Raw genomic sequence first — 26,542 nt, 5'->3', positions numbered from 1 at the left:
TGAAGAAAGGTTGTCATCAGTAATCACATTACCTTATATGATCAAGCACTTTGGCGACAATGGGGAAGAAAGAATAAATAACTTCTTTTTAAACACGAACTAACCTCTGGCAGATCCAGAAAAGGGTTGCCACAACCATTTAGGGTGAGGGGAGAAAGACAGTTCAAAAGACACACAGTGGAAGACAGCCAGAGATTAATAATGCCTTATGATTGAACGCAGAGAGGTGTAGAAACACACAATGAATGAAAAGAGGTGAATAAAGGGATAAACATTTTTGTCATGTCTGCATGGAACAAACAAGGATTAAAGGAGTAAATTACTTAAAGGAAATCTTTCAAGCTCTTCCTCCTGTATCAGACATTCTCACCATACCTGAGCGTGTCCAGTTTCCAATTTGGATCCTTCAGTCCAGCTGAAAGGAGCTCCATGCCGAAACCTCCTGGATGATTGTAGCTCAGGTCCAGCTCTCTCAGATGGGAGGGGTTGGAGCTCAGAGCTGAGGCCAGAGAAGTACAGCCTTCCTCTGTGATCAGACAGCCTGACAGACTGCAGACACATAAAACAACAATCCAGCTGTGAATATTGCACGTAAGGTATGATTTATTTTGTTTTTCTTATTTCCAAATACAGGGCCATCCATAAATTTAACTAGATAACCCTATTGTTTTAAGTTTAATTATCTAAATCCCTTTTGGAAACATCTCAAGTAAGCCTGTATTCCTAAAGTGAATGCACTATTGTGCTTTCTTTATAGTCTGATCATTGAGGACTTTTTGAGAAAAGGATTTTAATTAAACTCTGAATTTAAAAGGAAGCCACTTAATAGAAGCTATTATGGGAGAAGTACAATCTCTCTTTTACTACCCCTGTTTCTGTAATCTCACTGCAGAATTTTGGAGCAACTGAAGACTTCTGTGGGAACATTCAGAAAATTAGCAATTACAGTCAAGCCAAACATCAAAGTAACAAATGCTCAAACCATTTTTTCAGGATCACACTGAGAGAGAATGTTTTCAACTTTAGCACTATTGGTCAGATGCAAGAATGAACCAGCCACAACTCTGCTGTGCTTGGCACCACTGTATTGTAGTGCTGATACCAATTCTGGAGATCTAGAGAGATTTTACATCAAGAAGGTCATCTGGTTCAAAGTTTTTGCCAAATCAAAATATGCAGAGGATTAAGATTTGGACCAGGTTTCCACAAAAGACTCTCAATTACAGTGAGGAACACCCTGCAATTTTGTATGTTCTCCCACTTAGAATTCAAAGAGTGGTTTGAAATTGACATTGTAGGTGGATTCCCGCTGTGAGAGACAGAATTTAAAAAGAAATTCAAGAATGTCACTTCTTGAAGTAACATTCCGCGCCGGATGTTACTTGCGGCGCCGCTCCGAGCTGGCAGCCAGTATCAGCAGCTCCGACCTGACAGAGTTCTTTTTTTTTCTCTTTTTTTGTTGTTATTGTGTTTCTTGTCTGTACTCCACAATGGAGCTAAGAATTCTATGGACAATCGTGTTTCTTATAACATTTTTTACGGCATCTGTGTCCAGTGTTGAAATCTCCCAATTCTTTGAATCTTTGGGCTGAAGGAAGGACAGTACTTGGTGTATAAATGCTCAATCAACAATCATTTATTTCCATACAATTCAATACTTATGAGCATTAGAACCATCATGATGGGGAGACCTGCCTGCAGAGGGTCACAGCAAGTCTCAAAATGGTGACGGGTTACTCAGCTTTTTATACTCTCTAGTGGCCCCCACCTCGTCGTAAAAGCCTAAACATTCACATTCTTTCTCTCTTACGGCGCCTAAGTTATGACCTCGGCTCCCTGTCTTTCTGCTCTTCTGAAAAGGAATGTGGTCTGTTTCTTCTATTATCTGCACAAGGTCCTCTGCACACCACATTCTCTTCATGATTCAGCAGTATAACATGTCAAGAACACAGTGTAACACATTCAACAGTGTCCAGTAATACAGGTCAATCCAATAGATCTAATGATTTTCACACTCTTTTAAGTCAGAAGTATAATGCAAACTAAAACTACATACTGATCACACACTCTACGTTAAAGGGTATAATATGATCTATAGCAGTATCATACTTCAACTACTTTGATTACATATATAAGGTAACATATGATAACAGAATAATATCACACCAGAGAGTGAGTGGAGGTCCAACCTCCCATTGCCACTGGGCATTGCAGTAAAGTTAGGAGGTACCGGCCAGATATTCCATCTGTTTTTATGGGGAATTTGAGATCTCTCCCCAATAAAGTAGACAAGCTCTTACCCGACATCAGAGGAGCTACAGGGAGTGCAGCCTGATGTGTTTCACTGAGTCGTGGCCACACCAAAGACAATAAAACATTGGACTTATTGTATGCTAACACGAAGGAGGCATACAGCTCATCACCTCTCCCTCCACTGGGGGGCTCAGATCACAACCTGGTTCATCTTCAGCCTGTGTATAAACCTCTGGTACACAGAGAACCAGTAGTGAAACGCACAGTAAGGAAATGGTCGGCACGTAGACATTGAGGGCTAGCAGGAGGGACCATGCGCTTACCTGCTGCTCTCTGGCAGGTAGCTCCAAGCCCTCCTGGGTTTTAAATGCACCTTAGAACACACATGCATCAACATTACAATGAGCGGGTGGAGGGAGGTTTGGAGTCTTCTCTCACCCCCGTTCTCTGCAACCTGCTGGAGCAGGGGGGCTAGGACTAGGAGGAGGAGTTGGCCGTCCGACTGCGGTCTGGAGTGTGGGGCCTCCCTGCTGCTGCGGAGTCGGGGCGGTCTGCCTCCCCCCACCGCAGGGAAAAGGGAAACACCACCTGGGTCTGGGTGCAGTTCCCCCCTCCAGGGGCGGGGGCACCTAGACCCGGTTTGTAGAGTACGCTTGGGGAGTGTGATCGTGTGTACAACGTCTCTTTATGTCTGTCTCCACGTTGGTTGAGTGTGGAGTAAGTGCATATGAGAGCATGAGGGTGGGAATGGATGTTTGTGTCTGTGTGTGCCTGTATGTCTGTGTCTATATGTCAGGTTGGGTGTCAGGCGCCACCTCTCTGGGGACATCTCAGGCCCTCCAAGGTTTGGAGGCCTATCTCCCCCTACCACCACTTCCCCTGCCAGTGGCGGACCCCCTCAGACATCGGTGCGTTGGTGGTTCTTTGTGTCCGGGGATGGGCGTCCAGGTACACACCGGCTCACTCCTTGGCGGCCGCTTATCGGGGCCTGGAGCCTGGGGCTCGCTCGGGCCACTTTGGAGGTGGGGTGCCCCCGGCCTCTCGGCCTGGGGCTCGGTCACTCAGGCGCAGCTGGCTGCCGGCGGAGCTCACGGGCGCGTCACTGCAACTCCCCCTGGCTTCTGCTCCGCGGCTGCTGAGTGAGCCCTCATCTGGGACTCTCCTCAGCTCTTTCCGGGACAGTGGCGCAGCTGCCCCTCTGTTGGTCTTCCTTGGTCTCTTGTGTTCTGGGGGCCTCTGGATGTCTGGAGTTTTGATCTCCTCCACACCTGCTTCACGCCCTGGAGGACGGGGCTGTGGCCCCCCCACACCCTCTAGCAGATTATTACATGAAGGAACCTTTTAAAAAAACAAAAAACAAGCGCGTCCATACTCACAGGTGTACACACGGGTGATCACACCCACAAACTACACCCTTTTTGGCTCCTACCTCAAAGCACACTGTGTTCTGTTGATCTTATGTGCTGCACAATAATGTTTAACATTTAGTATTTACTGTCATATTCCCATATATCATTGTGATGTTGTTTATTCTATTACTCTTGTTCTCTTCTGCTTGCTTTCTTTTTTCTTTCTCAGCAGGTGATCCAGGTGATTGATATATGCATTTTTTTTCTCCACCCGTTCTGTTGGTTTTTGTCTTTTGCCCTTCTCCCCCGTCCCTCTTCTCAGCTGTTTCTCTTTCCCTCTTTCTTTCTCCCCTTCTTTCCCCCAGTCAAGTCTGTCCCGTATTCAGTAAGTGAAAATAAAATAAACAAAAGGTGAATCAAATGGACCATTACGGCAAGGCTGGGATGGTCAGTTTGGTAAAGTAAATCCGTTGGGCATCTTTCTTTGCCTTTAGACAACAATTCTGATGGCAAAAGAGCCAAACGGGACAGGCCAAAAAAGAAAAGAAAAGAAAAAAAAAAAAAAAAAAAAAAGGAAATGGTCGGCAGAGACCGAAGAGGCTCTGGGGGACTGTTTCCCTTCTACCGTGTGAGACAACCTCTGCAGCCCCCTGGAGGATGACCTCAACAGCATCACAGACTGCATTACGGATTACATGAACTTCTGTGTGGACAACACCGTACCCATCAAAAAGGTACGATGTTTTTCTAACAACAAGCCATGGATAAATCCTGAAATTAAGGCTCTCCTCAAGGAGAAGAAGAGTCTTTAGATCTGGAGACAAACAGGAGCTGAGAGTTGTCCAGAAGAAGCAGAAATGGAAGATAAGGCAAGGAAAGGAAAACTACAGGAGGAAGATGGAAGAGCAGCTGCTACAGGACAACATCAGAGGGGTTTGGAACAGCCTGAAGACAATCTCAGGACAAAAACCAACCCCCCAGGCTACAGGAGACTTGGGGTGGGTGAATGACCTAAATAAATATTTAATAGGTTTGATCAACCACCCACCCCACCCCCAGCTTCGCCCCCCTGCTGCAATCTCCCTCATCTTCAGAGCCTTCCTGTCTTTCATCACAGGTCTTCACACCTCTCAGCTCCCAGCCATCACACCCACCCCCGGCTTCTGTGGACTCCAACATACACCCCCATCCCCCGAAATCCCCTCTCTCCATCTTAGCACTTCAAGTGAGGAACAAGCTTCGCAAGATCAAGGTGCGGAAGGCTGCTGGTCCAGATGGGATCAGCTCCAGGCTCCTGAGGTGCTGCACAGATGAACTGTGTGGCATCCTAGGATATTTGTTCAACCTGAGCCTGTCACTGGGGAAAGTACCACAGCTGTGGAAGACATCCTGTGTGGTACCGGTACCAAAGACCTCCCATCCCAAGGACCCCAGAAGCTACAGGCCAGTATCCCTGACATCACATGAAGACCCTCGAGAGGTTGGTTCTAAACCATCTGTGCCCCCTGGTGAGGTCTTCATTGGATCCGCTGCAGTTTGCTTACCAGCCTGGCATCGGGGTGGAGGACGCCATCATCTACCTCCCGCACCGAGCTCTGACTCACCTGGAGAAGCCTGGAAGCACTGTGAGGATCACGTGCTTTGATTTCTCCAGGTCTTTCAACACCATCCAGCCACGAATCCTGAGAGACAAGCTGGAGCTATCGGGAGTGGACCACCACATGTCCCAGTGGATATTGGACTACCTCACAGAACATCCACAGTATGTGAGGTCACAGGGCTGTGTCTCTGACACGCTGGTCTGCAGTATGGGGGCCCCACAGGGAACTGTGCTGTCACCGTTCCTCTTCACCCTCTACACTGCAGACTTCTCCATCGCTGCCGCCTACAGAAGTTCTCTGATGACTCTGCCATAGTCGACCTCATCACAGGTGAGGACGACTCAGAGTACAGACAGTGGACTCTGGACTTTGTGGACTGGTGCAAACAGAACCACCTGCTGATCAACGCCGGGAAAATCGAAGGAGTCGGTGGTGGATTTCCGGAGACGTAGACCCACCACACTGACACCGGTGAACATCCAGGGAGTGGACATTGAGATAGTGGACTGGAGCCACAACACTGATGCTCTTTGCAGGAAGGGTCAGAGCAGACTCTACCCGCTGAAGCGGCTGAGGTCATTTGGAGTAGAGGGAGCGCTTTTAAAGACCTTCTATGACTCTGTGGTGGCATCTGTCATTTTTTACAGTGATGTATTTCGGAGCAGCAGTTTATCAGTAGCTGAGAGGAAGAGGTTGGATAAACTCATTAGGAAGGCCAGCTCTGTTCTGGGATGCACCCTGGACCCAGTACAGGTGGTGGGACACATAAGGACTCTGGCCAAAATAACATCTCTGATGGACAGAGTCTCCCACCCCATGCATGGAAATGTTGCTGAACTGCAGAGCTGCTTCAGTGACAGACTGCTGCATCCTAGATGCATGAGGGAGCGTTTCCACAGGTCCTTGGTGTGGCTGTGGCTCAGGTGGTAGAGCAGATCAACTATTGATTGGAAGGTTGATGGTTCAAATCCTGGCATCCCCAGTCTGCATGCAAAATATCCTTGGGCAAAATACTAACCCCAAGTTGCCCTGATGCATTCATCGGAGTGTCTGTGAATACTTATTAGTTGCACTTGAGTTTAGAAGTGCTTGTATGAGTGGGTGTAAATGGGCGAATAAGGGATGTTGTATACAGCGCTTTGACTACTCTGTGAAAGTAGAAAAGCCCTATATAAGAATCAGTCCATTTACCATTACCATTTACCTGCAGCTGTCAGACTGTACAAACAGAACTGCTCCCAAAAAACATAGATGTTTACATCAGCGCTGTAACTTGCACTATTTTATCAACCGAGTCACACTATAACCAGGCTTGCGTCTTATCTGCATTTAATTTTATTTAATTTAATAACAGTATGGTACTCAGTTCTTGGTAACCACTGTTCTTCATGTAAATATGTAAAAATTGTGTATGTTTCTGTTCTGTGTCTTGTGTACTGTTTGTTTGTATATGTAATTTCTGGCTGCTGTTACACCCAAATTTCCCCTTTTGGGACAATTAAAGGATTGTTCTATTCTATTCTGAATCACATTGTATGATTTTTAAAGAATTTATTTATATAGTACTGCTGCACATAAGTATTTGAACACCTTAGAAAATCAGTGTTAATATTTGTTAGACAAGCCATTTGCAATCACAGAGGTCAAATGTTTCCTGTAGTTCTTGACCAGTAGCTCTCCTCTAGATTCAATTCAATTTCAATTAAATTTTATTTATATAGCTCCAAATCACAACAAAAGTCGCCTCAAGTCGCTTTATATTGTAAAGTAGATAGTAAAATATTAGATTCATAGAAAACCCGACAATCATATGACCCCCTATGAGCAAGCACTTTGGCGACAGCGGGAAGGAAAAACTCCCTTTTAACAGTAAGAAGCCTCCGGCAGAACCAGGCTCAAGGAGGAGCAGCCATCTGCTGCGACCAGTTGGGGTGAGAGAAGGAAAACAGGATAAAGATAAAGACATGCTGTGGAAGAGAGACAGAGATTGTCTCTCTTCCACAGCCCGGCACACAATGCACGCGACCCCTACGGTGCCTCCTGTGGCTGGTGGGCCTGCAGGGAGATGGGCCCATGTCTTCCTTTTGGGTTGTGCCCGGCTGGGCCGCTTGGACTAAGTCCCGGCCACTAGACGCTCTCCCTCGGGAATCCTCACCGAGCCTGGCTGCAAGGCGGGATCCTGGTAACCCTATCCCGGCCAGGGTGAACTGTTTTCTCGATGTTTTCCGCATAAGGGTCTTCTGAAACACTCTTTGTCTGGTCCCTCACCCAAGACCAATTTGCCATGGGAGACCCTAGCACGTGGCAGAAGCCCCCGGACAACATAGCCCCTGGGATCCCTGGGACGCACGAACCCCCTCCACCACAATAAGGTAGCAACTTGTGGAGGGAGTTTGCCCAATCATTCCTCATGTGTTTTGTGGCCTTGGAGAAGGCATTTGACTGTGTCCCTTGGGGTGTTCTGTGAGAGGTGCTGTGAGAGTATGGGATGTGTGAATGTGTGTGTGAATGGGTGGATGACTGGATATGTAAAGCGCTTTGGGGTCCTTAGGGACTAGTAAAGCGCTATATAAATACAGGCCATTTACCATTTACCATGGGGTGTCTGGCCCATTGTTACGAGGCATTTGATCCCTATACAACTGTTGCAAGAACTTAGTCTGCATAGCCAGCAATAAGTAGGACTCATTCCCGGTGGGTGATGGGCTCCGTCAGGGCTGTCCTTTTTCACCGATTCTGTTTGTAATATTTATGCACAGAATTTCTAGGCGGAGCCAAGTGGCGGACCTCAATTTAAAGGTCGATCTACGTACCTACCCTCACCCATGATCACGAGCTGTGGGTAGTGACCGAAAGAACGAGATCGCGGATACAAGCGGCAGAAATGAGCTTCCTCCGAAGGGTGGTTGCCTCTACCTTAGGGATAGGGTGAGGAGTTCAACCATCTGGGAGGGGCTCAGAGTAGAGTTGCCACTCCTCCACGCTTTAGAGGAGAGAGCAAGGTTCTCTTGAATTGGCTTCCCTTTATTGGCCCTTTGCTCTCGCCCTGACCTTACTTGTTGTTCCTAGAGTATTTAAAAGTAAAATGGGAGGGAGAGTCTTCAGTTTTCATGCCCCTCTTCTGTGGAACCAGCTTCCAGTTTGGATTCAGAGAACAGATACTTTCTCTACTTTTAAGATTAAGCTTCAAACTTAGCATATAATTTGGGCTGTATCAACTTTTAAATATAAATGTATTTTACCAGAAACGCCAGAATTTCAGGTTAAAGGTCACAAAACATTTTCAACAACACCAAACAATAAATGAAACGGTAAACGGATTCCACACAAAGATGTAAACACAGAGTGCAGACCCGACGCACCAGAATCAGCTTTCTCTTTCTCGGCTGTCTCACCCGCAGGTGAAAGCTGACAGCTCACTGATTCTGACACGTCAGGTCCACGCTTTGTGTTTACGTCTGTTTTGTGCTAGATTCTTGGCTGCAGGTTTTTTCTCTCTCCAACCAAAATTCACTGAACCAGCAGCAAAAGAAGATCCAAACTACGCTTCACATTTGATAAACATTGTCATGAATTCCCTCTTACCGAAGAAATTTAAACTTTAAAATTATGCAAAATTGCAGAATATTTTTAAGGTTATCCGCTATAAAAAGCCAAGCCAGGAAAATCTCCTTCATGTTTTTCTGTGTTTTATTCACAGTTACTTTCACACAAAGGCACCTGCTGTGATGCTCACAATTCTGATGAAGTCTCACATGTGTCAGTACTCATAAATGATTGGAATTATAATATTTCTGACTGTCTGAGGCAAAATTTAATTGAATCGGTACCTTGTGAATCGAATGGATTATACAAATCAGTGATGATACCCAGCCCTAGTGAGTAGCCTAGGCACGACAGAAGTGGACGTAGTTGCGGGTAATAAGAAAAGATGAAAAGAACTATTGATAACTTTTTTGTTGAGGTCTGATCCGTCTGAAATTCATAGCCAGTGCTCTGACACAGAGCCATCAACCTCTGACGTTGAAAAAGCACAGTGTATTCAGAAAACACATTATATGCCGCGATAAATGCACTGCCCAAGTGTCCCCTCTCCCCACTGTCTTTCAGCGGCAGGCAGCAGCAAACAGGTCGTCAGAGGAGGCCGAGATGATGATGTAAGGCAAGGCAAGGCAAGTTTATTCATAACTTTAATAATTTCCATCCTATCTCCAATCTACCATTCCTCTAACCCTTTCCTCACTCCTCATGCCACTACCATTCTCGTGCATAATCTTGTTATCTCTCGAATTGACTACTGTAACTCACTATTATTTGGCCTCACACAAAACTCTATTAACAAGCTCCAATGTGTCCAGAACTCTGCTGCCCGTATTATTACTAGGACTTCCTCTACCCACCACATCTCCCCAATCCTGAAGCAGCTTCACTGGCTCCCGGTTAAAATTCGCATCCATTTTAAAATAATCCTTTATACTTTTAAGGCTATTCATTCTCTCTCTCCACCATACCTCTCTGATTTAGTACAGATGAACTTCCCATCCCGGTGCCTCAGATCTTCATCTTCTCTTTCTATCTCTGTTCCTTCCGCTCGTCTGATTACAATGCTTTTTACAACTAAAAGCAGGGCTTTTAGTTGCTCTGCCCCTAGACTTTGGAATTCCTTACCCCACGACCTCAGAAATATTAGTTAATTCCCTCTTTTTAAGTCCACCCTCAAAACTCATCTGTTTAAAATTGCTTATGTTTAAACCTCTGTATGCTCTAACTTTTATCTGTTATTCTTATTATTGTGTATATTTCCAGTTTCTGTGTTTTTATCTGTTGTACAGTGTCCTTGGGTGCTTTGAAAGGCGCTATTTTTTAAAATAAAATGTATTATTATTATTATTATTATTATTGCACAATTAAACAACAAGGTGATTCAAAGTGCTTTACAGAAACATTAAAAAACAAAAAAACAAATAAAAAGCATGATTTAAAATGGAAAAAAAGAGAGGAATAGTAGTTAAAATCAGTAGTTAAAATGTAAGTTTTGAAATTCAAGCTTAAAAGTAAATCAATGTGAATTTGGTGTTTTATTCAAATGCAGCTGAGAATAGGTGAGTCTTCAACCTGTCTTTACATAAACTGAGTGTTTCAGCTGATCTGAGGCTTTCTGAGAGTTTGTTCCAGATATATGGAGCATAAAAGCTGAATACAGCTTCTCCATGTGTCATGTAATTAAATTATTTTCTGATTATATTGTTTTATGTATTTTAATAAGAGAGGCCTTTAGAAACTAAGCTCAGACGAGACAAAACTAGGGCAGAGGTTGACAGGTTGCCCTGGCAACAGACTTTAGAAAGGGGAAGTTTAGTGCAGAGCTGCACAGGAAGTAAGATACAAAGAAAGAGGAACTAGGAACATATAAGCACTTATTTTTGTCTAAACTTAATGTGTGACCTAGCAGAACTATATATATATATATATACACATTCACTGTGTGATTTTTTCAGAACTGTGAATGCGTGCTCGCCTCTGCAGTTTTCCGTTCTCGGGAATGTAAAATAAAGATCATTTTTTGAGTTTTGACCACTCTGAGTCCAGTCTTTCTCTTCCGCCAAAGAATAGAAAAGAACGGGATTTAATACATGTCTGGTTGTGACTCTGGGAACTGATAAAAAACAGGATCCAGGTGACCTGAGGGATCTGGAAGGTTCATACTAGGTCAGGAGGTCACTGAAATATTTTGGTCCTAAACCATTCAGAGCTTTATAGACCAGCATCAGAACTTTAAAGTCTATCCTCTGACGGACAGGCAGCCAGTGTAAAGACCTCAGAGCTGGACTGATGTGGTCCACTTTTTTGGTCTTAGTGAGGAGTCGAGCAGCAGAGTTCTGAATGAGCTGTAGTTGTCTGACTGATTTTTTAAGTAGTCTTGTAAAGATGCTGTTACAGTATTCAAGCTTACTAAAGATGAATGCATGGACTAGTTTTTCCAGGTACTGTTGAGACATCAGATCTTTTATCCTTGAAATATTCTTGATGTGATAGTAAGCTGACTTTGTTATTGTCTTTATGTGTTTTTCTAAGTTTAGGTCTGCATCCATCACTACACCCAAATTTCTCTACAGGTTGGTGGTTTTTAGGTGTATAGATTGAAGTTCTCTGGTGACCTGTAATCGTTTTTCTTTGGCGCCAAAGACTATTACTTCAGTTTTGTTTTTGTTTAGCTGGAGAAAATTGTGGCACAACCAGTCATTGATTTCCTCAATGCATTTACCAAGAGCCTGTACAGGGCTTCGGTCTCCTGGTGAGATTGTGATATATATTTGTGTATTATCTGCATAGCTGTGGTAGTTTATTTTGTTGTTCTTTATAATCTGTGCCAGTGGGGGCATGTAGATGTTAAACAGAAAGGGTCCCAAGATGGAAACTTGGGGAACTCAACATGTGATACTTGTCTGCTCAGATGTGAAGTTACCTATTGATACAAAGTGTTTCCTGTGTTCTAAGTATGTTTGAAACCAGTTTAGTACAGTTCCTGAAAGACCTGCCCAGTTCTTCAGTCGTTTTAGTAATATGTTGTGGTGAACTGTATCAAATGCTGCACTGAGATCCAGTAAAACTAAGACTGACATTTTTCCACTGTCTGTATTCAGACATATGTCATTAAACACTTTGGTCAAAGCGGTTTCAGTGCTGTGGTTCTGTCTAAAACCTGACTGGAAGGCATCGTAGCAGTTATTCTGTGTTAAGAAGTAATTGAGGTTTTGAGAAACTGCTTTTTCAATGATCTTACTTAAAAATGAGAGATTTGACATCGGCCTGTAGTTGTTCATTTGTGTCTCGTCAAGATTGTCCTCTTTCAGTATAGGTTTTATTACAGCAGTTTTTAGTGGTTCTGGAAACACACGTGATATTAAAGAAAGGTTGATTATCTGTAACAGGTCTGACTCCAAAGTCTGTGAGACCTTTTTGAAAAAACTTGTTCGCAGGACATCTAAACAGCAAGAGGAGTTGTTCAGTTGACCTAAGATGTCCTCCAGGTCTTTTATTGTTTGCTATGCATAGGCTTGTTTTACAAGAAAATCCTGGCAGAATCAGTGTTATGCGTGATAGGTACCACCGACAAAATTTATTCCCCCTGCATCGTGAGCATTCGCTTGGCACAGAGTACAGCCTCCATTACAGACACGTAGATGTGGAAGTTGCGATGCTTTATTTTTGTGAAAAAGTGAAAAATGAGTGTTGTTACATTACCATTTAGTTTGAGAGTTACATCAGAAAATTATATATTTATTGTTTATCTTTATTATAAATAAATAAATTTATTATAAATATATTACTAAATAATAATATTTATTATTGTTTATTTGACGGGATTATTTTAACAAACGAAGGGCATTTTGCCTGATAATTATTTTTATCGTCCTGTAACTTAACTGTATAAAGAGCTAAAACATCGAAGGTTTCAGGAGTAGTTAGTGGTTATAAGAAGTTTTTGTGAACTAAAAATCAAAAATGTCGGATACTGTTTGTCTGTGATTTGGAGAACCCAGCGCGTGCTCCCAATGCAGGGAAAAGGAATTCTGTTGGGGAGATCAGTAGCGGTTTTTGAAAAGGGGCGACATGGGCATGGACAAGGACGGGATCATGGTGGGAGCGGTATCACGGGCATCGGTAAAAAAGAGAAAGTTGCTCATACTCATGCTGCTCCAACATCATGCCAGCGCATTTTGGGGATGGCATAGGCACCGATCGGTTTTCTATCGCCCATTTTCTGGGGAGGGTGGTGGGGGATTCTCGGGCTGGCTGGAGCGGCATCTAGTAACCAACTCCCAAAATAAAACAAAATAAAAACAAACCAACAAACCCAAAAACACCAGACATTATGATACAGGCATAGAATTTGCAAAAACTTTTTGTTTTGTTTTTTATATGGAAAAAGTGACCACGAGAGCCCTCAGTGCGTCTGCTTGCTGCTGTGCTAAAGTGAAAGTAAACTTTGTCTTCTCTGCCATATACAGTACAGTATATAGAGAGACGAGACGACGAGGCTCCAGTTACAGCATTGCAAGTAAACGAACAATTAATATAAGAAGACTAGGAAAATAAATATACACTTTAGGAATAGGGGTAAAGGGATTAATAACAATTTAAAATATATAATTTACATCAATCCATTTTCTTCTGCTTATCCTACGCTGGCTTGCAGGGGCAGCAGCCCAAGCAGAGAAGCCCAGACCTCCCTCTCCCCAGCCCCCTCCTCAAGCTTGTCCGGGGGAACACCAAGGCGTTCCCAGGCCAGCCGAGAGATATAATCTCTCCAGCATGTCCTGGGTCGGCCCCTGGGCCTCCTCCTGGTGGCAAATGCCCGGAAAACCTCGCCCAGGAGGCATCCTTGTCAGATGCCTGAACCACCTCCACTGGCTCGTTTCGATGTGGAGGAGCAGCGGCTCAACTTTGAGCTCCCCCCCCCCCCCGGATGGCCAAACTTTTCACCCTATCTCTAAGGGAGAGGCCAGCCACTGTTTGGAGGAAGCCCATTTCCGCCTCTTGTATTTGTGATCTATTTCTTTCAATCACTACCCACAGCTCGTGACCATAATGAGGGTAGGGACGTAGATTGACCGGTAAATTGAGAGCTTTGCTTTTACACTAAGCTCTCTCATCACCACAACAGACCGGTACAGCGTCCGCATCACTACAGCCGCTGCACCAGGCCGTCTGTCAATCTCCCGCTCCCTTCTCCCATCACTCGTGAACAAGACCCCAAGATACTTAAACTCCTCGTCCCTGACCCGGAGTGGGCACTCCACCCTTTCTGGCTGAGGGTCATGGCCTCAGATTTGAAGGTACTGATTCTCATTCCCACCGCTTCATACTCGGCTGTGAACTGTTCCAGAGATAAGATCCTGAGACCACCGAAGTGAAAGCCTTCCGCCACTTGGCTCTGCCTAGTAATTCTATCCATAAAAATTATGAACAGAATCGGTGACAAAGGGCAGCCCATCATCCACCAGAAACAAGTCCGACTTATTGCCGCCTATGCGGACCAAGCTCTTGCAATGGTCATATAAGGACTGAATGGCTCGTAGCAATGGGCCAGACACCCCATACTCCCGGAGCACCCCCCAGCTTTCCCCTCCTGAGTCGCCTGACCTTTTGCCAGAATCTCTTCGAGGTAGTCCGAAAGTCTTTTTCCAAGTCAAGTCAAGTCGGCTTTATTGTCATTTCAACCTTATACAGTTTAACAGTACACAGTGATGCGAAACAACGTTCCTCCAGGAACCAAGGTGCTACATGCAACATAAATTTACAACATAATTTAACAGAAAACTCTAAACTAGTTAACTAAGAGGCTAGTTAGCTGGCTAGCAGAGACAAGACAGACTGACCTAACATAAATTACAACATAAATTAACTGATTTTTAAATCAGACAGCAGACAACAAAGTGCACGTGCAAATGTGCAAACAAGAGCAGCAAGTGACAGTGTGACCAACGTAACATAATAGTAAGGTTTTGTGATGATGAGTTGAGGTAGTGGAGGAACAGTAAACATTCCTTAGTGTAGCAGAAAAAAATTAGTGTGTGTGCGTGTGTGTGTGCGTGTGTTTGTTTATCAGTCAGTCCCTTTTTGCTGAGGAGACGGATGGCTTGTGGAAAAAAGCTGTTGCACATTCTGGATGTGTGTGCCCGAATGCTTCGGTACCTTTTTCCAGATGGCAGGAGTGTGAAGAGTGTGTGAGAGGGGTGTGTCCGATCAGCCACAATGCTGGTGGCTTTGCGAATGCAGCGTATGGTGTAGATGTACTCAATAGAGGGAAGAGAGACCCCGATGATCTTCTCTGCTGTTCCCACTATCCGCTGTAGGGTCTTGAGGTCCGATATGGCACAGTTCCCAAACCAGACAGTGATGCAGCCGCTCAGGATGCTCTCGATGGTTCCTCTATAGAAGGTGGTCAGGATCGGTGGTGGAAGCTGGGCCTTTCTCAGTTATCTCAGAAAGAAGAGACGCTGTTGGGCTTTCTTGTGCAGGGAGCTGGTGTTGAGGGACCAGCCGAGGTCCTTCTCCAGGTGGACGCCCAGGAATTTGGTGCTGTCAACGATCTCCACAGAGGAGCCGTTGATGCTCAGCTGTGAGTGGTCGCCTTGTGTCCTCCTAAAGTCAACAACCATCTCTTTTGTCTTGTCAACATTCAGAGACAGGTTGTTGTCTTTACACCAGTCCGTTAGTCTCTGCACTTCCTCTCTGTATGCTGACTCGTCGTTCTTGCTAATGAGACCCACCACGGTCGTGTCATCAGCGAACTTAATGATGTGATTTGAACTGTGTGTTGCTACACAGTCATGAGTCAGCAGTGTGAACAGCAGAGGACTGAGCCAGAGCGTTCTCACTCCCGAGGCGTAACATGTCGACGTTTTGTCACGTCCCGCGGCGTTCCTGAGGAACGCGAAAGGAGACCTTCGGAGTTCTTATGGTACGCGGCGGGTTATGGCTGGAATCCAGTGCAATGACGCTCCCGCGGTAATAGACGTTCCAGCCCTGTATTCCAGCCCTAAACCTAACCTTATCCCTAGCCCTGACCATAACCTTATTCCTGACCTTAACCAGGACTTTAATGATGTTAAATAGCGTGTTTCTAAGCGATTTGAAGAAAAAGAGCGAACATGTGTAGGTTCAGTCCAGACGGTTCTCATATTTCCTCTTTTTCCGAGGTCGTCATTTAGGAACGTGGTGGGTAGCCGAAAACGTAATATGGTGACGATTTGTCACCTAGCGTAAAATGTTACGCTTTGGGAGTGAGAACGGGTTGACTGAGCACACAGCCTTGTGGGGCCCCAGTGCTCAGTGTAGTGGTGCTGGAGGTGCAGTTCCCGATCCGTACTGACTGAAGCTTCCGGTCAGAAAGTCCAGGATCCAGTTGCAGAGGGAGGTGTTCAGGCCCAACAGGCTCAGCTTTCCGATCAGTTGTTGGGGGATGATTGTGTTGAATGCTGAGCTGAAATCTATGTACAGCATTCGGACGTGTGAGTCCTTCTTGTCCAAGTGTGTCAGGGCAAGATGGAGTGCAGTGGAGATGGCGTCGTCCGTTGAGCGGTTATGGCGGTATGCAAATTGCAGTGGGTCCAGAGAGGGGGGCAGCAGGGTCTTGATGTGTCTCATGACAAGCCGTTCGAAGCACTTCATGATGGTGGGTGTAAGTGCAACAGGACGGTAGTCGTTGAGACAGGACAGAGAAGACTTCTTGGGCACGGTGACGATGGTGGTGGCCTTGAGGCACGTGGGAACGACGGCACTGCTCAGAGAGATGTTGAAGATGTCGGTGAGAACATCTGCCAGCTGATCAGCACATTCTCTGAGCACTCTGCTTGGGATGTTGTCTGGTCCAGCAGCTTTACGTGGATTGACTCTGTGTAGAGTTTTCCTCACCTCAGCTGTAGTGAGACATAGGACCTGGTCGTTCGGAGGAGAGGTGGTCTTCCGCGCCGCCACGTCGTTCTGCCTGTCGAACCGAGCGTAGAAGTTGTTCAGCGCATCTGGGAGGGAGCCGTCACTGTCACAGGCAGGTGATGTCGTCCTGTAGTTAGCGATGGCTTGTAAGCCCTGCCACATGTGTCGTGTGTCACCGCTGTCCTTGAAGTGGTTGTGGATTCTCTGGACGTGTGCGCGCTTCGCCTCTTTGATGGCCCGAGAAAGTTCGGCCCTAGCTCTTCTAAGCGCCACCTTATCTCCCTCTTTGAAGGCAGAGTCTCGGGTCCTTAGAAGTGCACGCACTTCCGCAGTAATCCACGGTTTTTGGTTGGGTCGTGAGATGATGGTCTTGGAGACAGTGACGTCATCGGTGCACTTGTTGATGTAGCCGGACACTGATGATGTGTACTCCTCCAAGTCAGTAAAGTCGCCGTAAGTTGCAGCCTCCCTAATCATGTTCCAGTCAGTGCTCTCGAAACAGTCCTGAAGAGCAGAGATGGCTCCTGCTGGCCAGGTTTTCACCTGCTTCAGAACCGGTTTTGATTGCCTGACGAGTGGTCTGTATGCTGGAATTAGCATAACCATGGCCTCTACGAACTCCTCCGACACCCAAGTTTTTGCTTCCTGCATTCCACTAGACCTGTCGGTACCTATCAGCTGCCTCCGGAGTCCCACAGGCAAACCAAGCCCGGTAGGACTCCTTCGTCAGTTTGGTGGCTCCCCTAACCTCTCGTGTCCACCATTTGGTTCGGGGATTACCACCACGACAGGCACCAACTACCTTGCGGCCGCAGCTCAGTGCAGCGGCTTTGGCAATGGAGGTGCTGAACATGGTCCATTCAGACTCAATGTCCCCAGTCTCCCTTGGAATGCTGTTGAAGCTCTGCCGGAGGTGTGAGTTGAACATCTCGCTGACCGGGGCCTCTGCTAGACGTTCCCAGCACACCCTCACTGTACGTTTGGGTCTGTCCAGTGTCCTCCCTTGCCACCTTATCCAACTCACCACCAACTCGCCATGGGCGATCGTGGCTCAAGAGTTGGGAGTTCGCCTTCTAACTGGAAGGTTGCCGATTCGAGCCACTTCAAGACACTTCACCCGTTGCCTACTGGTGGTGGTCAGAGGGCCCGGTGGCGCCAGTGTCAGGCAGCCTCGCCTCTGTCAGTGCGCCCCAGGGTGGCTGTGGCTACAATGTAGCTTGCCATCACCAGTGTGTGAATGTGTGTGTGAATGGGTGGATGACTGGTTGTGTAAAGCGCTTTGGGGTCCATTGTTGTTCATTCATTCATTCATTCGCACATTCACACCTAGTGACAATTTGGATTATCCAATTAACCTATCCCCACAAGCTGCATATCTTTGGACGGTGGGAGGAAGCCGGAGTACCCGGAGGGAACCCACGCAAACACGGGGAGAACATGCAAACTCCACACACAAAGACCCCGGCCTGATGTTGGAATTGAACTCAGGACCGTCTTGCTGTACGGCAACAGTGCTAACCACCAATAAAACTAAATATGAATAAATGGTCAATTTAGATTTTAACAATGTTTTTTTGTTTTTTTAGCAAAAGGATAATCCAGATTATGAATATAAAGTAATGAAAAAATCTTTAATCCTCACCTGAGAGTTGTCAATGAACAGTTTGGACTCCTCAATCCAGCAGACATCAGCTTTACTCCTGAGTCTTCCAGGTCATTGTTACTCAGGTCCAGTTCTCCCAGACTAAAAGACTTAGAGGTGAGAACTGAGCACAGAGATTCATAGCTTCTCTCTGAGAGATTACAGCCAGACAGTCTGAAAATATATACATATACATAAATACATATACATACACACACACACACACACACACACACACACACACACACACACACACACACACACACATACAGTGGGGCAAAAAAGTATTTAGTCAGCCACCGATTCTGCAAGTTCCCCCACTTAAAATGATGACAGAGGTCAGTAATTTGCACCAGAGGTACACTTCAACTGTGAGAGACAGAATGTGAAAAAAAAATCCATGAATCCACATGGTAGGATTTGTAAAGAATTTATTCGTAAATTAGGGTGGAAAATAAGTATTTGGTCACCTCAAACAAGGAAAATCTCTGGCTCTCACAGACCTGTAACGTCTTCTGTAAGAAGCTTTTCTGTCCCCCACTCGTTACCTGTATGAATGGCACCTGTTTGAACTCATCATCTGTATAAAAGACACCTGTCCACAGCCTCAAACAGTCAGACTCCAAACGCCGCCATGGCCAAGACCAAAGAGCTTTCGAAGGACACCAGGAAAAGTATTGTAGACCTGCACCAGACTGGGAAGAGTGAATCTACAATAGGCAAGCAGCTTGGTGTGAAAAAATCAACTGTGGGAGCAATCATCAGAAAATGGAAGACATACAAGACCACTGATAATCTCCCTCGATCTGGGGCTCCACGCAAGATCTCATCCCGTGGGGTCAAAATGATCATGAGAACGGTGAGCAAAGATCCCAGAACCACACGGGGGGACCTGGTGAATGACCTGCAGAGAGCTGGGACCAAAGTAACAAAGGTCACCATCAGTAACACACTACAACGGCAGGGAATCAAATCCCGCAGTGCCAGACGTGTTCCCCTGCTGAAGCCAGTGCATGTCCAGGCCCGTCTGAAGTTTGCCAGAGAGCACATGGATGATACAGCAGAGGATTGGGAGAATGTCATGTGGTCAGATGAAACCAAAGTAGAACTTTGTGGTATAAACTCAACTCGTCGTGTTTGGAGGAAGAAGAATACTGAGTTGCATCCCAAGAACACCATACCTACTGTGAAGCATGGGGGTGGAAACATCATGCTATGGGGCTGTTTTTCTGTCAAGGGGACAGGACGACTGATCCGTGTTAAGGACAGAATGAATGGGGCCATGTATCGTGAGATTTTGAGCCAAAACCTCCTTCCATCAGTGAGAACTTTGAAGATGAAACGAGGCTGGGTCTTCCAACATGACAATGATCCAAAACACACCGCCCGGGCAACAAAGGAGTGGCTCCGTAAGAAGCATTTGAAAGTCTTGGAGTGGCCTAGCCAGTCTCCAGACCTCAACCCCATAGAAAATCTGTGGCGGGAGTTGAAAGTCCGTGTTGCTCGGCGACAGCCCCAAAACATCACTGCTCTCGAGAAGATCTGCATGGAGGAATGGGCCAAAATACCAGCTACTGTGTGTGCAAACCTGGTAAAGACCTATAGTAAACGTTTGACCTCTGTTATTGCCAACAACGGTTATGTTACAAAGTATTGAGTTGTATTTTTGTTATTGACCAAATACTTATTTTCCACCCTGATTTACGAATAAATTCTTTACAAATCCTACCATGTGGATTCATGGATTTTTTTCTTCACATTCTGTCTCTCACAGTTGAAGTGCACCTCTGGTGCAAATTACTGACCTCTGTCATCATTTTAAGTGGGGGAACTTGCAGAATCGGTGGCTGACTAAATACTTTTTTGCCCCACTGTATATATATATATATATATATATATATATATATATATATATATGTATATATATATATATATATATATATATATATATATATAAAACACCCAGCACGCCCCTGCGGGCGGTTTATCCTTCAAGCTCGGGTCCTCTACCAGAGGCCTGGGAGTATATATATATATATATATATATATATATATATATATATATATATATATATATATATATATATATATATAGACGGAGCAATACTGGAGGAGCATATGGGAGAAGGATGCAACCCATAACGGCAATGCTCAGTGGCTAGAGGATCTGAGGGCAGACCACAGCGACCTCCCTGAACAGGGTCCAGTAACCATCACAGTGGCAGATATCCAAGAAAGGGTCTCCAGTATGAAGAGTTGGACAGCACCAGGGCCCGACATGGTTCACGCCTACTGGCTGAAGAAGCTGACTGCACTCCACGAGCGTCTGGCAGCACAAATGAACCAGCTGCTAGTTAACGAGAGACACCCGGAATGGCTAACCAAAGGCCGGACGGTCCTGATCCCCAAGGACCCCAAGCAGGGACCGGTCCCCTCCAACTACCGACCAATAACCTGCCTCAGTACTACATGGAAGCTCCTGTCAGGCATCATAGCGGCTAAGATGAACAGGCACATGGGTCAATACATGAGCGGGACACAGAAAGGAATTGGCAAGAATACCAGAGGCGCAAAACACCAGCTACTGGTAGACAGAACAATCAGCCGAGACTGCAAGACCAGACTGACCAACCTGTGCACTGCCTGGATTGATTACAAGAAGGCCTATGACTCAATGCCCCACAGCTGGATACTGGAATGCCTAGAATTGTACAAGATCAATTGGACCCTAAGAGCCTTCATCAGGAACTCAATGGGGATGTGGCGTACAACACTAGAGGCCAACTCCAAGCCCATAGCACAAGTCACCATCAAGTGCGGGATCTACCAAGGAGATGCTCTGTCCCCACTGCTGTTCTGCATAGGCCTGAACCCCCTCAGTGAGATCATTAACAAGACTGGCTACGGATACTGGCTACGGATACTGGCTACGGATACCGGCTACGGATACCGACTACGGAACGGAGCAGTTGTCAGCCACCTCCTGTACATGGATGACATCAAGCTGTATGCCAAGAGTGAACGAGACATCGATTCACTGATCCACACTACCAGGCTATACAGCAATGAAATTGGAATGTCGTTCGGACTGGAGAAGTGTAGTCGGATGGTAACAAAGAGAGGGAAGGTAGTCAGAACTGAGGGGATTGAACTACCAGAAGGCAACATTGCAGACATAGAGGACAGTTACAAGTACTTGGGGATCCCGCAGGCGAATGGGAACCATGAAGAGGCCGCTAGAAAAGCTGCAACCACCAAGTACCTGCAGAGGGTCAGGCAAGTCGTGAGGAGTCAGCTGAATGGTAAGAACAAGATCCGGGCCATCAACACCTGTGCCCTGCCCGTGATCAGGTACCCTGCTGGGGTAATAGGCTGGCCAAAGGAGGAGATAGAAGCCACTGACATAAAGACAAGAAAGCTCCTTACCATGCATGGAGGGTTTCACCCCAAGTCCAGCACCCTGAGGCTGTACGCTAAGCGGAAGGAAGGGGGCCGGGGACTGGTGAGTGTCAGCACCACAGTCCAGGATTAGACAACGAACATCCAAGAATATAATCATGGCAGCACAAGAATAATCATGGCAGCACAAGAACAAGCTCTGAGCACAAGATCCATAGAGGCTGGGGTCTATCACACCAGGCAAGACCCCAGGTGCAGGCTGTATAAAGATGCCCCAGAGACAATCCAGCACATAACAGCAGGGAGCAAGATGCTAGCAGGCAAGGCATACATGGAACGCCATAACCAATTGGCCGGCATAGTGTACAGGAACATCTGTGCAGAGTATAACCTGGAAGTCCCGAGGTCAAAATGGGAGATGCCCCCAAGGGTGGTGGAGAATGACCGAGCTAAGATCCTGTGGGACTTCCAGATACAGACGGACAAAATGGTGGTGGCTAACCAACCGGACATAGTGGTGGTAGACAAACAGAAGAAGACGGCCGTAGTGATCGATGTAGCGGTTCCGAATGACAGCAATATCAGGAAGAAGGAACACGAGAAGCTGGAGAAATACCAAGGGCTCAGAGGAGAGCTCGAGAGGATGTGGAGGGTGAAGGTAACGGTGGTCCCCATGGTAATCGGAGCACTAGGTGCGGTGACTCCCAAGCTAGGCGAGTGGCTCCAGCAGATCCCGGGAACAACATCGGAGATCTCTGTCCAGAAGAGCGCAGTCCTGGGAACAGCTAAGATACTGAACAGGACCCTCAAGCTCCCAGGCCTCTGGTAGAGGACCCGAGCTTGAAGGATAAACCACCCGCAGGGGCGTGCTGGGTGTTTTATATATATATATATATATATATATATACTACACGCCTTTGGAACCCAGGATCACAAGTTTGATTCCTGCCTGGGGCGTCTGTATCCAGTAAGAGTCCTAAGGCTAGACTCCTTATGCTAAGCGAGCCTACCGCAGACATGAGCGAGACAGATAAATATGAAGGCATGCCGGCTCGGACGTCGCCCGGATCAACAAGGTCCGCGTCAGGTGTTGAGGAACCAGGGCACCCTGACGAAAAGTGGGCTACTGGAACATGAAGGCATCGGTGGGCAAGAGATGAAAACAGGGCGTTGTTGGAATGCTACTACGCAAGTAACCCCGGCGGAAGGGGCTACATGAATAGGATGGCGGACCTATGGATTCTTCGATACCCAACATCCACAATGACGGCGAAACAGTGTTCCAACATTCGAAAAAAGGGACTGCTCTCACAGCTAGAGATTGACGAGGTACAACACAAATGCTACGGCAAGGAGGAGTCAGGACGCCAGGTCAGGGGGAAGATATCATCACCCCCACCCGAGATTGGGTACATAGCCCCAAGTGCGATAGGAGAAGGATCGTTGAGTGTGAGAGGAATTGACCTGAAAAATAGGATCATGGCCAAGCTTGAAACCTGGATCCCCCGTAGCCGGTTACCAAGATTACGTGAAGTACCCTCAGAAGGTCTGCTAGATGATGTTAATGCAGCACTACGGACAATACCTACAACCACCATTACTGACACTAACAAGCTGATCTACAATACGGCAGCAGTGATCACGGAGATGCTTGGCTACAAGTTGAACAGCCACAATGGGCAGTACCCTCCATGGAGAAGGCCTGGAACCGCACATTGCATTAATATTTCAACAATAAAAGAGTGCATACATACAAAGCTTTGTTAGAGGCTTTGACCACTGGTAGCAGCCTCAGAAGAGCCTCCTCTGAAGCAGAGTATTTCTTCAGGTCAAACACATCCAGATTGTTTTCAGATGACAGTAAAGTGAAGACCAGAGCTGACCACTGGGCAGGAGACAGTTTGTCTGTGGAGAGAATTCCTGATCTCAGGTACTGTTGGATCTCCTCCACTAGAGAACGGTCATTCAGTTCATTCAGACAGTGGAACAGATTGATGCTTTTCTCTGCAGACAGATGCTCACCGAGCTTCTTCTTGATATATTGGACTGTTTCCTGATTTGTCTGTGAGCTACTTCCTGTCTGTGTCAGCAGACCTTGTAGGTGAGTCCGATTGGTCTTCAGTGAAAGACCCAAAAGGAAGCGGAGGAATAAGTCCAGGTGACCATTTGGACTCCGTAAGGCCTTGTCCACTGCCCTCTGGTAGAAGTGTTTCTCTATAGATTCTTCTCTTCTTTGAGACATCTGGGGTGTAATGACTTGTTCTTCCAGCAGATTGAGTCCAGAGTTGATGAAGGTCAGATGGACATGAAGAGCAGCCAGAAACTCCTGAACACTCAGATGGATGAAGCAGAACACCTTGTCCTGGTACAGTCCTCTCTCCTCTTTAAAGATCTGTGTGAACACTCCTGAGTACACTGAGGCTGCTCTGATATCGATGCCACACTCTGTCAGGTCTGATTCATAGAAGATCAGGTTTCCTTTCTGCAGCTGATCAAAAGCCAGTTTTCCCAGCGACTCAATCATCTTCCTGCTCTCTGGACTCCAGTGTGGATCTGTCTCAGCTCCTCCGTCATACTTGACCTTCTTCACTTTGGCCTGAACCACCAGGAAGTGGATGTACATCTCAGTCAGGGTCTTGGGCAGCTGTCCTCCCTCTCTGGTTTCCAGCGCATCCTCTAGAACTGTAGCAGTGATCCAGCAGAAGACTGGGATGTGGCACATAATGTGGAGGCTTCGTGATATCTTAATGTGGGAGACGATCCTGTTGGCCTTCTTCTTATCTCGGAATCTTTTCCTAAAGTACTCCTCCTTTTGTGGGTCAGTGAACCCTCTAACCTCTGTCACCATGCCAACACAGTCAGGAGGGATCTGATTAGCTGCTGCAGGTCGTGTGGTTATCCAGAGGCGAGCAGAGGGAAGCAGTTTCCCCCTGATGATGTTTATCAGCAGCACATCCACTGAGGTCGACTTTCTAGGGTCAGTTAAGATTGTAGTTTTGTGGAAGTCCAGAGGAAGTCGACACTCATCCAGACCATCAAAGATGAACACAACCTGGAAGTCTTCAAAGCTGCAGATTCCTGCTTCTTTGATTTCAGTAAAGAAGTGATGAACAAGTCCCACCAAGCTGAACTTTTCCTCTTTCAGCACATTCAGCTCTCTGAAAGTGAATGGAAATATGAACTGGATGTCCTGGTTGGCTTTGTCTTCAGCCCAGTCCAGGCTGTATTTCTGTGTTAAGACTGTTTTCCCAATGCCAGCCACTCCCTTTGTCAGCACTGTTCTGATTGGTTCGTCTCTTCCAGGTGAGGCTTTAAAGATGTCTTCTTGTCTGATTGTTGTTTCTGCTCTGTCTGGTTTAGTGGATGCTGTTTCAATCTGTCTGACCTCATGTTCATCATTGACCTCTGCAGTCCCTCCCTCTGTGATGTAGAGCTCTGTGTAGATCTGATTCAGAAGGGTTGGGTTTCCTGCTTTAGCGATTCCCTCAAACACACACTGGAACTTCTTCTTCAGAGTAGATTTAAATTCAGGCTGACACCACTTGAAGTTTCTAGTGCAGGTACCTGAGTGACTCGAAAGACACACAAATGAAGGATTTATCAAGTTCACATATTTTGCATGCATTTTTGACTATTTTTAAGACATTGTTTTTGCAGTGTAAATATTTAAAGACTAATTCTCACTTCTCAGTAAACGCTCAGCAAACTTATTCTGCTTCATTCTCTTCAGGAAGTCCACTGTAATCATCACAAATGCTTCTCTGCTGCTCTTACTCTGTTCTTCATCCACACCCTGTAATACATCCTCATCCTCACATTGACTTTTAAAACACTGTAGCTCATCTGGACTCAGATCTGTCTGAATCTTCTTCAGCTCGTTTTTCACAAAAGAAATTATTTTGTCCTCCAGTATCTGCAACAGAATATTATATGAATGACCCAAAAAGCCTTTCTCACACAGGAGAGAAAAGAACAACATAGGATGAGGTATGTTTCTGAGAATCAGTTTAATTAGACGCAATATACACAATCCCTCAATGAAATTGAGAAGTGGGAAAAGGTAAAATCCACATTTCTTCATAATATTTTCCACATCTAATTTCCATCTAATTCTTTCTATTGCCCTTAAATCTAAATGTTGTCTCTAAAAGTTATTAGTCATGTTGTTCATAAGAACATGTATCACACAAACATACACAACTATAAGGATGCTCTATCTGCAGCTAAATCTTGAGATTATGGAACATTTATCAAATCTGGTGAAGCTAACAGTACAACTCTTTTCTCTACTATAGTGGGTCATCATCACCTTTATTTATAAAGCACTTTAAAACAGCCACAGCTGACACAACGTGCTGTACATTGGAGCCATATAATAAAATTACACAAGATATAAATAAAAGCCAAATAAAAGAAAAAGTAAAATAATTAATAAATAAGTATTTTCATTACAAGAGAAAAGTAAGTGTTGCTGAGGTTAAAAGCCAAAGAATAAAAGTGAAATTTAAGATGCAATTTAAAGTGGACAATTAAGGGGCCTCTCCAGGATTTAAGGATTTAAAAACAAACATAAGAATTTTTAAATGAACTCTAAAAGACACAGGCAGCCAGTGCAGTGAGGCGAGGACATAGGTTATATGCTCTCTTTTAGGAGTTCCTGTTAGGAATCGTGCAACCGCATTTTGAGCCAGCTGCAGACGTGAGAGCAACGAATGACTAACCCCCACATGATGTGCATTACAGTAGTCCGCACGGGAAGAAATAAAAGCATGGATCACTGTTTCAAAGTTCTGCCTAGAAAGAAAATATTTCACTCTTGCCAGTCCCCCTAAATCAGGGGTGGGCAATTCCAGGCC

At 45.8% G+C, this 26,542-nt stretch overlaps 1 protein-coding gene across 2 annotated transcripts in view; it reads right to left on the bottom strand.

Annotated features, from left to right (window-relative positions):
* Positions 1-25,528, bottom strand: part of LOC146679608 (protein NLRC3-like) — a 57,930-nt gene extending 32,402 nt beyond the window's left edge. The window contains exons 1-4 of one of the 2 annotated variants that reach the window (XM_085450220.1): positions 25,371-25,528; positions 23,441-25,250; positions 18,288-18,461; positions 376-549 (exon numbers count right to left, since the gene is read on the bottom strand). In XM_085450220.1, coding sequence (XP_085306346.1) covers positions 376-549; positions 18,288-18,461; positions 23,441-25,250; positions 25,371-25,434 — 2,222 coding nt within the window. In that variant the 5' untranslated portion in view covers positions 25,435-25,528. The remainder of the gene's footprint in view (positions 1-375; positions 550-18,287; positions 18,462-23,440; positions 25,251-25,370) is intronic. The other variant, XM_085450221.1, reaches the window with a different exon arrangement.
* Between the last annotated feature and the right edge of the window lie 1,014 nt (positions 25,529-26,542).

The sequence above is a fragment of the Copadichromis virginalis genome, unplaced genomic scaffold (genome assembly GCF_057382275.1).
Source record: "Copadichromis virginalis isolate Kocher_CV1m ecotype Utaka unplaced genomic scaffold, C_Virginalis_male_GT1.1 unmapped_scaffold_1, whole genome shotgun sequence".
NCBI classification, from domain to species: domain Eukaryota; kingdom Metazoa; phylum Chordata; class Actinopteri; order Cichliformes; family Cichlidae; genus Copadichromis; species Copadichromis virginalis.
The sequence above is the reverse complement of the archived record's forward strand: the minus strand, read 5'-3'. Positions and strand labels throughout refer to the sequence as shown.